The following is a 12350-nucleotide window of genomic DNA, read 5'->3' as shown; positions in this document are numbered from 1 at the left end:
CGTGATTTATGATCCGTAGCTCCGCAGCGCACAGTATATCATAGGATATATCAAGTGGTAGAGCCGGAACAAAAACATCATCCACCTCAACACATCCTTCAACTCGTTTACTTTTGTCGCTTTACCGCAGAGGAGAAGACCTTCGGGACACTATGAAATTCCAGCGAATAGCTGCTCAGCTAGACCAGCTACCAGTCGAACTCATTGAACCCATTCTCTCCGATTTGAAGCTATCCGCCATTCTCAATCTCTCAGCCGTCGGTAGTCCTTACCTCGTATCCGCAATCCGAGGTAGTCCGACTTGGGGTAAAATCTTAACTCCACAACTCCCGGACGCCACTCATGCATACAAAATCTGGATTCGAGTATACCATCTGTATATTGAGAACGCCAACGAACGCTCCAACCCTTGCCGGCTATTACCTGTTTATACCGATTTGTCCAGGCTCTTAGCTTCGAGCCCGGGCGTACCGGAGCTAAGAGATGCTCATGCAGGGAGCATAACTACCAAAATCTGGGAATGTACAACGTGTCTCATAGAGAAACTGTTTCAACAGCTCTTTACTTATGATTGGGACTTCGAAGACTTGAAAGCATTATGCATGTTTATTCCCTGGGAAGAGATTTCGGCCACTGATGCCTCGTTCAACCATACCATCATACCTGGGGCCCGTGACGAGACAACCTTGGCCCTCTACGCCCAGCACTTTCGCGGACCATGGCCTCTACAACGGATTGAATTCTGGCTCCCCCATTTCGAGCGGGGGCAGCAGCTCCTGAAAAAAGCAAAAGCTGCAGAACTTCGGGCACTTGGCGACCTCTATTCTTCTCATGGAACCTTCTTGAAGAAAGCGGCTGCCCCACAGCTTCCCTCCCGTAACCCCCAGCACGAACGCGAGCGCTTGTACGGCGACGCTGAACGAGTCCTCGGTTTCCGGAATTTCAGGCAGAGATATCAAGCTGTCTTCGGATACAATTGGAAAAAGCAACCTGTACCATATCGCCCATGGTATCGCTTCAGCAATTATCACCCTAACATTGTTCCCTATGATCGGCATCTACAGCTTTTTGTCAACGTGCTTATTGCACATCCTCTCCCTCCGGCCGGTGATTCCGAGGTCTTCTCATCCTCAGGTGAAATAAACACCGCAATGGGCCGGCTATCTCTTACCTATCCCACTGAGCTCATCCCAGATCTTCAGAAGGCGATCGATGGTCTTGCATTTGTCTACCAACATGGCCAAACGGGAGAACAACTGCGTAAGGCTGGAAAAGATGCAGTATATCGTACTGAGAACACACCTTTCTCTGCTCTTGAAAAAAGAGGAGACGGTAAACCTGCTTTTTGTATACAGACTCGGGCTTTTTGTATACAAGCTCGAGGCATAAAAGCTATGCCGCATGATGAAAGAGAGTTGGAATGGTTGAGAGCATTTGTCAATTGCTGCGCGTGGATGGAGACAGAATTCCCAGATCTGGTTGGTCCTTAGCGGTAGAGGGTTCGACGTTTGATCTGTTTAGATTGTGCCTCGATTAGCGTATATATCCTGTGAATATACCTCGTAAAGAAAATATTGCTATAAAGTGACGATGAGACTGCAAGACATAGATAGCTGGCTGGATTTTAAAAACAAAGGTTTGTTATAATCATCTTTCAAACAGTAGTACGGAATAAAAAGCATTGAGTAATCACGCTATATATTTGCAATCTGACGCCTGTCACCGTCGAGCGGCATTAATTACCTAGCAGTGTTTTAAAGCTCTAAGAAGATTTCTAGGTGTATACATAACTACAAATAACTTAAATAGATTTCGTTTCTGCTCTATACACACACTATTATCTCGTTCGACGGGGGATCTCGCTTGACGGTGACAGAAGCTAATCACAGCTGCGGGGTCGACGTATTATTTAGGAGCGATCGGCAGGAAGTGTTGCACAAAAATTCCAGTGCCCCACCCAGCGGGATCACACGCTTAAATAATTTAGGCTTGTATGCTTGCAGAAAAACTTCCGATCGAGCGGCTTGTGTAACTATGGCGCCATGCAGCTTAATCCCGTGATCAACGATTTCTCCGATAAGGATCACCTAATAAGGCATGGCGGCGAGCACGCCTCCAGTGGGGCTTGCTTACGTGCTTGGCCTTGCCCTTGTTTCTCTTGAACTACTATTTACACTAGGAACAATTTATAGATTTTCAGGCTATTATTGGTGGCATCAAGAGCCATTCCGCCATCTTTTTCCGTTCAAGTGGATGTCTACTTCTGATATTTCGAAATGACGTTATCTTCTCAGCACCATTCCGGCAGGAACTATTATTTAACCGATCCAAAGAGCGATAAGGTCCAAACTCACTCGTCCGTTTTGACGCCTACTCGGTCCAATCAAGATACAGCTCATGTCAAAGACCAATCTCAAGAGGCCGGCTGGTTCCATTGGCACGATCCTGGCACTTCAAAAGCGGAGAAGAAGCTTATATTCAAAATGGACTGGTTCTTGCTAAGCTACGGCTGTCTTTGCTTCTTTATTAAGCAGCTTGATGGCAACAATGTCTCAAATGCTTATGTCTCTGGGATGAAAGAAGAGCTTGGATTTGGTCCTGGAAACGAACTGAGTTGGATGAACACCTTTTTCAACGTCGGCCAGATTATCGGCGGACCATGGGCCAATCTCATCATTTCTGTCGTGCGGCCGCGCTACTGGTTGACAGGCTGCCTCCTTACATGGTCCCTCTTTGTCCTGTTTTTGTACAAATGCAACACAGCACAGCAGTTTTACGCGTTGAGGTTCTGTTGCGGGCTCTTTGAATCCGCTGCTTGGCCAGGCATCCTATGGGTACTAGGATCGTGGTACAAAAAGTCGGAACTCGCTCGCCGTAGTTCTTTGTTTGTCATGTCCGGCGCCCTCGGCCAGATGTTTTCGGGATATTTGCAGTCTGCCCTATTCAAAGGCATGCAAGGAAAGGGTGGGCTTTCTGCATGGCGGTGGCTGTTTATATTTGATTTCATACTGAGCATTCCTGTAGTCATCTACGGACTTGTGAGTAATTTTTCCTTACCTACTTAAGAACTGATCACTGAGAACAGTAGATATTCTTCCCTGACACCCCTCACACGACCCAGGCATTTTACCTGACCGAATGGGAGAGGAAAAAAGCGATGCAAAGGATTGAGCAAGATGGAAGGGCCCCCACAGGCAAATTCGACTTAACCGTTTTCCGCAGGATCTTCACATCATGGCAATTATACACATTCTCCATGGCGTAGGTACGAGAAACCCAATATAGTAAGCGTATGCTGATATCATCCTTCTAGTTGGCTCTTCTGGTCTCTCACTGCAGGGTCTTATATCATGCAATTCTTTCAAGCATGGCTGAAGGCAGAAAACTATCCGGTCACAAAGATTAATAACATCCCTACATCAATGGGTGCTGTCAATGTTGTCTTCATGATATTGACTGGCTTCGTAACCGACAAACTGGGCCGCCCCGGACCTGTTGCAATTTTCCTCGGCACATTGTTGGCATTTTGCTATATCGTCTTCGTCATCTGGGATGTACCCACTGGTCTAAAGATGGCAGCTTTCATCCTCTCCGGATGCTATGGTAGTTTCTCGCCACTACTGGCCGGCTGGGCCAACAGCGTCTGCGGCAATGACCAGCAACTCCGGGCTTTTGTTATTGGTTTTATGAGAAGTTTTGGCGACGGCATTGTCACGCCGTATCAGCAATACCTTTTTCCGAGCTCGAAGGCGCCACAATTCAAAGAATCCCACTCCTGGAGTAGTGGCTTGGTCTTTGTTATTCTTCTGACACTAATGTGTGGATTTGGAATTGATCTGGTGCAGAGATACGCTGAGAAGGCTGGTAAAGTTGCTGAAGCCGACGAAGAGGCGGGGTCTTAAGTAGTCAAGCTCAGGTACGGATTGTAACAGTTGCTTTAAATGGTCTGCGGAAGTCTGAAACGTAGTTTGATACTTATATATCAACAACAACTACAGCTAGGGTCGGATTTGCAAGAAGGAGTTATGCTTCATACGTAATTTTAGGTAATATGATAAGATAGGTAGGCATAGTGGGAACGACACGTGTCTTTACGAATGCGGGGCAGTTCTTTAACCACCTTCCCCTTCGGGAATCAACCGCAATCACGTCATCTAATTCAACCACTAGGCCACCCATTTCTGAGGGTACATTCCGACAAAAGGCTTTACCCAAAAACCACGTCTGCCGGATTTTATAGGAATTAAAGTGCTAACATTGCTGAGCATGACAGGCCTCAAGCCCGATATCGATATCGCCATAGGTTTTCATGCCACCCCACTTTAAAATGTAGTCAAACTAACTTTTTAGATCGCGGTGGTACATTTTGCGACGTTATTGCACGAATCGATGGTCAGAAGGACATAATCTTCAAACTGCTCTCTGTTGATCCTCAGAACTACCACGATGCACCAACCGAAGCCATTCGACGCATCTTGGAGGTTGCCGAATCCCGTGCAATCACTCGTGGGGAACTGCTAGATGCTTCTCGCATTGGTATGCCATTGAATTTTCTAGCTTTATAAAGAACTATCCGATCTACTTATCCATCTTAAAGAACATTGCTAACAACAAAGCCGGGTTTTGCCAACAGCTTCTTGCCGTATTGGTACAACCATTGCTACCAACGCCCTGCTGGAACAAAAAGGCGAGAAATTTGCTTTAGCAACTACTAAAGGTCAGGCTCATTCCAGCCATTCGACACTATACTAATATAGCAAAAAGGCTTTCGTGATGTTTGTGTCATCGGTGATCAGACTCGCCCGAAGCTCTTTGCGCTTGATGTCAGAAAAGCAGAAGCTCTGCACCATGAGGTTATTGAGATAGACGAAAGAGCCACTGTGGAAGACTACGATCTCGATCCATTTCCAACGGACAAAGCAGCCGAGCTTACTGACCCGGCACTCATCCGCACGGCTAGCGGCGAGATCATTCGTATTATCAAGCCTGTGGACGTCAATAGGACTCGGGAACAACTTCATACTCTACGGAAGCAAGGCTATTCATCCTTGGCGATATGCTTTATGCACTCCTATCTCTTTCCGGATCATGAAAGAATCGTCGCCGACTTGGCTAGAGAGGAGCAGTTCAAGTACGTGACAACCTCTGCAGACACAGCCCCGACTATCAAGTATCTGCGCAGGAGTACCTCCGTATGCTCAGAAGCCTACCTGTATCCTATTATACAGGCGTACGTACAGGACTTTCAGTCGGGATTCAAAGTCCCTCCTCGACGCGTAGACTTCATGTGCTCCGATGGCGGTTTGAGGCAGGCAGAAAAGTATAGAGGCAATGAGGCACTTCTTAGCGGCCCTGCAGGCGGAATTGTCGGCATTGTTCAAACTTGCTACGATGAGGAAGAGGGAACACCTGTGATTGGGTTTGACATGGTAAGTGTGACCACGCATATCTTTGAAATTATATTGAACATGCACAGGGTGGAACCAGCACCGATATCTCAAGATACGACGGCAGGTACGATTATCTTGATGAAACAACACTTGCAGGCAGAGTCGTCAGTGCTCATATGCTTAATATTGTAACTGTTGCCGCTGGGGGTGGGTCCATTCTGTCAACACGCAATGGCTTACTTGTTGTTGGACCAGAGGTAAAAAAAATCCCCCTTATTAGATAACCATTTGCTAATATATCGAAGAGTGCTGGCGCTCATCCTGGTCCAGCGTGCTACAGAAAAGGAGGTCCGTTAACTGTGACGGACGCGAATCTTTTCCTTGGTCGGCTCGTTCCGTCGTCTTTCCCGGCAATCTTTGGAGAGAACGCGGACCAACCCTTGGATACCGAGATTGTAAAGAAAATATTTGAGAATCTCACCAATGGCATGAACAAGCAGGCGTCGAAACAATATACACCCGAGGAACTCGCGCTGGGTTTTATACAAGTCGCCAACACAACCATGAGCCGTCCCATTAGAAATGCAACAGGTAAGCCTACTTATAACTGAAACATCAATATGAATTAGCTCTTACAGTACACAGAAGCTCGAGGGTTTGCTCCCGACAAACATAACCTGGCCAGCTTTGGCGGTGCCGGCGGCCGTAAGTTCATTTTAGCCAGTTTTCAGTCGTCTGTATACTAATGGGAACAGAGCATGCCTGTGCAATTGCGGATAACTTAGGTATAAAGCAGGTTCTCATTCATAAACACTCATCCCTGCTTTCTGCCTATGGTATCGCCCACGCTCGCTTGCAGTACGAGCTCTCAGAGCCTTTCGTCGGCAACTATAGCAGAGCCATCATTCACACCATCAATGTAGTGGTTGATAGACTGAAGGCCAAAGTACGTAGTGAGCTTCTGGCACAAGGCGCCTTTGATGCTTCAATCACATTTGACGAATCCTTGAGTCTTCGGTACTTTGGGACGGACACGAATATCTCAATTTCCAAGCCAGAAGATGAAGACTATGCAAAAGCTTTTGAAGTTACGCATCTTAGGGAGTTTGCTTTCAAAATGTCGCGCCAAGTTGTTGTAGACGCAGTTTCGGTCCGAGGAACAGGCAGTTCTGGCATCCCAGCTGCAAAGGAGGCCCCTTTTTCAGAACTGAAGCACAGCCAGTCATCAATTGCCGTTTCAGGAAACGTTGCCCGGCAAAAATCTTTCATTAACGGTTCTTGGGTTGATATTCCAATATACCAGCTTGAAGGTACCCTCGAATGCCGGTTCCTTGAGGTAAGCAAGGCAAGATACGGAATCTGCGAACTAGTCACTGACTTGTTCAAAAGGGTCCCGCCTTGATAATAGACAATACCCAGACTATATTTGTCGAACCAGGGTTCCGCGCTCATCTCCTCTCGAACCATGTTGTCCTCACGAAATCGGATTCAAACCAGATGGTACAGCCATTGCCCGCTAACCACATCGATCCCATTCAGCTCTCTGTCTTTGCTCACCGCTTCATGGGCATTGCAGAGCAAATGGGGAATACATTACAGCGTACGTCAATTTCGACAAGTATAAGAGAGCGACTCGACTTCTCCTGCGCCATTTTTGCACCCGACGGCAAGCTGGTAGCCAATGCGCCTCACATTCCCATTCACCTTGGCAGCATGCAATTTGCGATCCGGTATCAGCATGAACTCTGGCATGGAAAGCTCGAACGTGGCGATGTCCTGTTAACGAATCATCCGGAAGCTGGTGGAACACACCTGCCAGATCTTACAGGGGTGACACCCGTATTTGCCGAAGACGGACAGCTTGCATTCTACGTCGCTTCGCGTGGGCATCATTCTGACATTGGTGGAAAAGGCATCACTGCGATGATGCCGGATTCCAAAGAACTATGGGAAGAAGGCTTAAGTGTCAAGTCGATGAAGATCGTGAGCCAAGGAGAGTTCCTCGAAAACGACGTGCGTGCGGCATTCGAGCACGCCGGCAGCTTTCCCGGCTGCAGTCCGACCCGGAGGATACAAGACAACATCTCAGATCTGAAAGCGATGATATCCGCAAACCAACGCGGGATGCTACTCTTATCAAACCTGTGCAACGAGTTTACCCTACCCGTGGTACATCAATACATGGGCGGTATCCAGACGAACGCGGAGGCTGCGGTGCGCAAGTTTCTTATTGAAGTAGCAAGAGAGCACCCGGAGCCTCTAAGAGCGGTGGACTGGTTCGACGATGGCACACCAATCGCAGTCACTATTACCATCAATCCCGAAACAGGTGACGCCGTGTACGACTTCACTGGAACAGGGACGCAGATTTGGGGCAATTATAATTGCCCAATCTCTGTAACACACTCCTCTGTCATCTACACACTTCGCTGCCTAATCGATTTGGACATTCCTTTGAACGAGGGCTGCCTTGCCCCGGTCGATATACAAATTCCGAAAGGATCTATCCTCAGGCCAAATTCCAACGCCGCTATCTGCGGGAGCACTCTCGCCAGCCAACGAATCATCGATGTTATTTTGAGAGCTTACGGCCGTGTTGCTGCTTCCCAGGGCTGCGCCAACAGTTTTGGATGGGGCATGGGCGGCAGGGATCTTGCTACTGGCAAGATAACCCCTGGTTGGAATTACGGCGAAAGTCTGGGCGGCGGTACCGGGGCAGGCCCAAATTGGCATGGAGAGCATGTCACGCAGTGCCACTCCACGAATACCAAGAACACCGACCCAGAAGTTATTGAAAAACGCACACCGGTGGTCGTGCGACAGTACGCTATTAACCGCGGCTCTGGTGGACGGGGGAGGTTTAATGGAGGCGATGGCTGTGTGCGCGAGATAGAGGCGAGGAGGGAGTTGAAGTTCAGTATCCTCAGCGACCGACGAGTCTACAAGCCGTATGGTTTGTGCGGTGGTGGAGATGGACGTTCAGGGGAGAATTACGTCTTCAAATGGAACGAAGACCACACAGACCTGGATAAAATCAATATCGGTGGGAAAGCTGCGCTGATCCTGCAGGCTGGCGAAGTAATGCAGATAAACACTCCTGGAGGCGGAGGGTGGGGGTTGCCAAACACCTTATAGGAACTTGTGTTTACTGCATTTTTATGGCTAGCACATGAATGCATGCTATGATTGTAAAATGTATCGATCAATCACTTCGTGAAGCCGAATTCAGTTTCTTAAATAGAATAAGCATACATTTCTCTTCAAAGACCAAGATATCTGTGCTTCTCGAGGTACCATAGTGTCCTGATTACGCAGTAAGTCAAGAGGAGAATTTTTGAGGCGTCACTGTCATCCACTGCTTGACCTGTAACCCCAAAGCCGCAAAAAGAAGTACCTGCAAGGCGAGCTTTGTTTTAACCGAGTCGGCGAGATCGCTGTAAGCCTCATTATTGTCAACTGCGGCTCCGATTCGGCGACATTCGGCATATATGTAGGCTATAACCGAGTGTATAATTTAAGTCTCATGAAGATAAATAGGCAAAGGATGCACGCATGCATCTCAAGAACAGCCTGCTGAATTAGTTTTGAAACGAATGGCAGAGCCGCACGATCATCCAGCATCAATACAATAAGGCTAGCGCTTAGGAAGACAGTACCTTTAAACATTAGCGTTTTTCGAAGCCAGTGAGTGCGTTCGTGTCAACAGTATAGCTCACTGTCGGCCAAAGCTCGTACACATCCCCGCCGAGCGACCGCCCACTATAATCTTTGCAGAAACATCGCTCCCATAGCCTCGACGAATGGCAGCGACCTATCTCAGGCTTTCTGGTCTTCATCGGACTGTAATACGCTTGCGACGAAACCTCAAATCTAATGCTGTCGCTTACCAGTCCTCACTGAAGGCGTCTGATATGGTCGAAAAATACCTCGGGTCTTTCTCGATTGTATCTCAATGGGCGAATTTACAAAGTCAGATAAAGTACCTCTGGCCAATCTGGCGACCGCACCTCTCCCGCTGGACCCCTTCTGAGATAGCTGACTTGTGTTCAGGTTGTGCAGCCCTATCAAGCGCCGAGGTGTGATTGTGCAAGAAAGTTTGGCGTCCATTGACAAAGGAGTTGCAGAATGACGAGAAGCTTGACCGGTAACCAGCGGATGCCGCTATCTTATGAGAACGCCATAACGGGACCATTGAGACGCAACCAGTCCATCGCGGCCTTGCAGCACGTAATTGATGTGGGGCGCCAACAAGAGGATCAATCCCACGCGGGTGGCCCTAGCCGTCTTACGCACATCTGTCGCTAAGATCCTGGTCGTCGCACCGGAGGCTGTGTTCGCATATGTAGTAAGCTGACAACCTACCCGAGAACAGCAAACAGAACCGAAACCCTGCAGCCAGCCGAGAATGATTAGCTCGGTCGGCAAACAAAAAGGACCCTATCAAGTCCACACCATTCGCCTGGAAAGGCTGGCAAGATTATAGATAGCCGTGCGATCGCCTTTCCCGCTCGACTAAGCTTGGGCGTTCCTTTTGCACCAATCACATGGTTATCTGCACGCAATATGCAATAACGCCATCGCTTACTCCATTCTAGCGGCCCCGGAGACGCTGGGCTCCGGCCCGGACTTATTCGGATGGCACTCCGTTGCACAATGACGTACAGATTGCCCCGATTTGGGGTAATCCAGGAACTTGATAGTCCGTCGGACTAACTATTGTCACCGGGTCAGACGGTGCTGATAATGGATAACGACGAATCCTACTAGCTGGAAAACACACCAAAAAGCAAGTCCAGAATTCTGTTTCAGTAGTAGACCCACAACATATGCCGTACACACGCAATCAGATAAATTTATATTTCTGTAACACGCGCGACGACAGTCGTCTTGCAGTTGCGTGGCAAGGCTGGAGATAAGCCGATTATGCAGTCCCGAACTTAGGACATACCCCACGGCATCGAAATCGAGATTGGCATTCCTTGTCATGAACGCTTCCATACCCCTGCACTTTGTTGCTCTGGACCCATGTTGCTTGTTCCTTCGAGATTGCCTAACCGTCATCAGCTTCGCCTCGTGGGGGAAACGACTGGACCAGCCCCACGATCCTGTATTTTCTTACAACAACACCTCTGCTTGTTTCAATATGCTTACTCAGTCACTACTTCTAATCTGCCTTATAAGGGCCTGCCCGAAGAGGGACTTGATGCAGTTTCCTCGGTTTACTTTGTGTTCTGCCAAACCTTCACTAACGCACGGCGAAGCTTCCCGTCCGAGGGTATCCTTGTCATGTCTTCGAACACCTCATCGCCATCCATGTCTTCCGGGGATCTCCGAGCCAAGCAGCACGCTTCTTGTACCACCAAACCGCGTCGCCGGATGGCCTGCGATCGCTGCCACGAGCAAAAGCTGCGTTGCTTACGGACCGTAAACCCCAAGGCAGGAAGTGACTGCGATCGCTGCCTCCGCTTGTCCGCTCAATGCATCTACTCTCCACCGAGCCGCATGGGAAGACCGTCTAGGTTTGACACAGGTCCCCGTGCCCAGAAGGCCCGCAACCGACGCCGCTCTGGACAAAAGCAAGACACAAGAACGGAGAAACAGGAGCTTTTGATTCCTACTCCGGTAGGACTTGCGGACATTCCCATTCCCGATTTTCTGCCAGATTTCCCGCTGGCCACGGACCTCGAGACGCCTTTTACTGGAGACATTGATCTCACGGCCCATATCTTTGAGCCCGATTTATTCACGAAACTAGAGTCCGGCTACCAAACACCCGAGTTTACGCAGGAAGACTGGGAATCCGATTACGCATCGCCGAATACTGGAACGAGTGCTGGAACGACCGCCGGAGAGGATTCAGGAATCAGTGACGCCCGCGATGGACAGATGCTGCAGCTTTTCAACCTAGCACACTCGCAATACGAGCTGCTTCGAAAACTGGAGCGGATGCGCAAGCACATAAGCGAAGAACAGCAGATAATTTTCTCGCGGCTGCACGAATACCCCGTTCGAGAAATGCTGGGGAATGCACAAAGGCTGATCGAGCTCGTCGACGCATTCTCTTCGCCCTCTTCGAGCGTCAGGGACGACGACTTGGTGTCATGGAGTGACTTCACGACTCTCAACGACGACTTTAGCATCGCAGACACAATGACCGTGTCGGCATCCGGTTCCAGCCCGGACAGCGCGATATCGGCAGCTTTCTCGGATGCTCCACCGCCATCAATCGCGAGCGACTGGACGCCAAACGCAGACATCAAGGGCTACTCTTTCCCGGAGGCAGAAAAAGCGTGCATGGATACGCCCACAGCCCTCCTGGTACTCTCCTGCTACTTGCGCATCGCCCGCACTTTCCACCTCTTCTTCACGGACCTCCGCACATTTCTCCTACCCGGACCGGCGCCCACGGGCAACTTCCGGCTGTTTCCAAACCTCAAACTGGGGTCATTCCAGCCCTTTGCTGGAGTGGTGCTCGAGGTCTCGCTTGTAGTCCAAGTCATAGAACACGTGCTGGAGCGTTTGCACAAAGCATTGAACCTGCCCACTGCCAGCGACATGGACGCGAGCGAGAGCGGCTTAAACTGCCAAACGCAGATGCCATGGGACGCGACGAAGTCGATTACGCCAGCGCTTTTTCGGGCCGTGCAGGTACAGGAGCGATGGGATACGGGGAAGGAGGAAGGCGATACCTTTACACAGCTCTCTGCGACTATCAACAGTGTCAAGCAGTTATTACGGTCCAGTCAACTATGACAATGAACCACACACGAGACTATTTCGCAGGAACCAAAATTCAACAGTACATTCTGCGAGCAGAGAGAGCGGTCCAGAGATAGCTTACCGTAGCACAAGAGCGCTGTTCCGTTTCCACATAAGCTGCGAATCTGAGGCTGACGAAAACATGAGCCCCAAAGTTCCGGGCAGTGAGACAGCGCATTACCTACTGACCCCACGCGCGAG

The 12350-nt window shown here is 49.3% G+C and overlaps 4 protein-coding genes across 4 annotated transcripts; all 4 read left to right on the top strand.

Annotated features, from left to right (window-relative positions):
• Window positions 1-17: 17 nt before the first annotated feature.
• Window positions 18-1563, top strand: K452DRAFT_292355 (uncharacterized protein). Its single transcript, XM_033541363.1, has one exon. The coding sequence runs from the start codon at window positions 153-155 to the stop codon at window positions 1488-1490; it is 1338 nt and encodes a 445-aa protein (XP_033392224.1). The 5' UTR covers window positions 18-152; the 3' UTR covers window positions 1491-1563.
• Window positions 1564-2276: 713 nt separating this feature from the next.
• Window positions 2277-3902, top strand: K452DRAFT_237392 (uncharacterized protein; the record flags this gene model as incomplete). Its single annotated transcript, XM_033537585.1, has 3 exons — window positions 2277-3038; window positions 3089-3261; window positions 3314-3902. The coding sequence occupies 3 exons, from the start codon at window positions 2277-2279 to the stop codon at window positions 3900-3902; spliced, it is 1524 nt and encodes a 507-aa protein (XP_033392223.1).
• A 336-nt stretch (window positions 3903-4238) lies between these two features.
• On the top strand, window positions 4239-8530 carry K452DRAFT_322389 (uncharacterized protein). The gene is made up of 9 exons (XM_033544499.1): window positions 4239-4303; window positions 4351-4536; window positions 4634-4717; window positions 4765-5429; window positions 5477-5647; window positions 5696-5981; window positions 6036-6095; window positions 6146-6726; window positions 6780-8530. Exons 1-9 carry the CDS (start codon window positions 4267-4269, stop codon window positions 8523-8525), a joined length of 3816 nt encoding a protein of 1271 aa, XP_033392222.1. The 5' UTR covers window positions 4239-4266; the 3' UTR covers window positions 8526-8530.
• A 2258-nt stretch (window positions 8531-10788) lies between these two features.
• Window positions 10789-12238, top strand: K452DRAFT_292353 (uncharacterized protein). The gene has a single exon (XM_033541362.1). It carries the CDS (start codon window positions 10893-10895, stop codon window positions 12141-12143), a length of 1251 nt encoding a protein of 416 aa, XP_033392221.1. The 5' UTR covers window positions 10789-10892; the 3' UTR covers window positions 12144-12238.
• Window positions 12239-12350: the final 112 nt, after the last annotated feature.

The sequence above is a fragment of the Aplosporella prunicola genome, assembly GCF_010093885.1.
Source record: "Aplosporella prunicola CBS 121167 unplaced genomic scaffold K452scaffold_46, whole genome shotgun sequence".
NCBI classification, from domain to species: Eukaryota; Fungi; Ascomycota; class Dothideomycetes; order Botryosphaeriales; family Aplosporellaceae; genus Aplosporella; species Aplosporella prunicola.
This window is presented reverse-complemented; position numbering and strand designations above follow the sequence as displayed.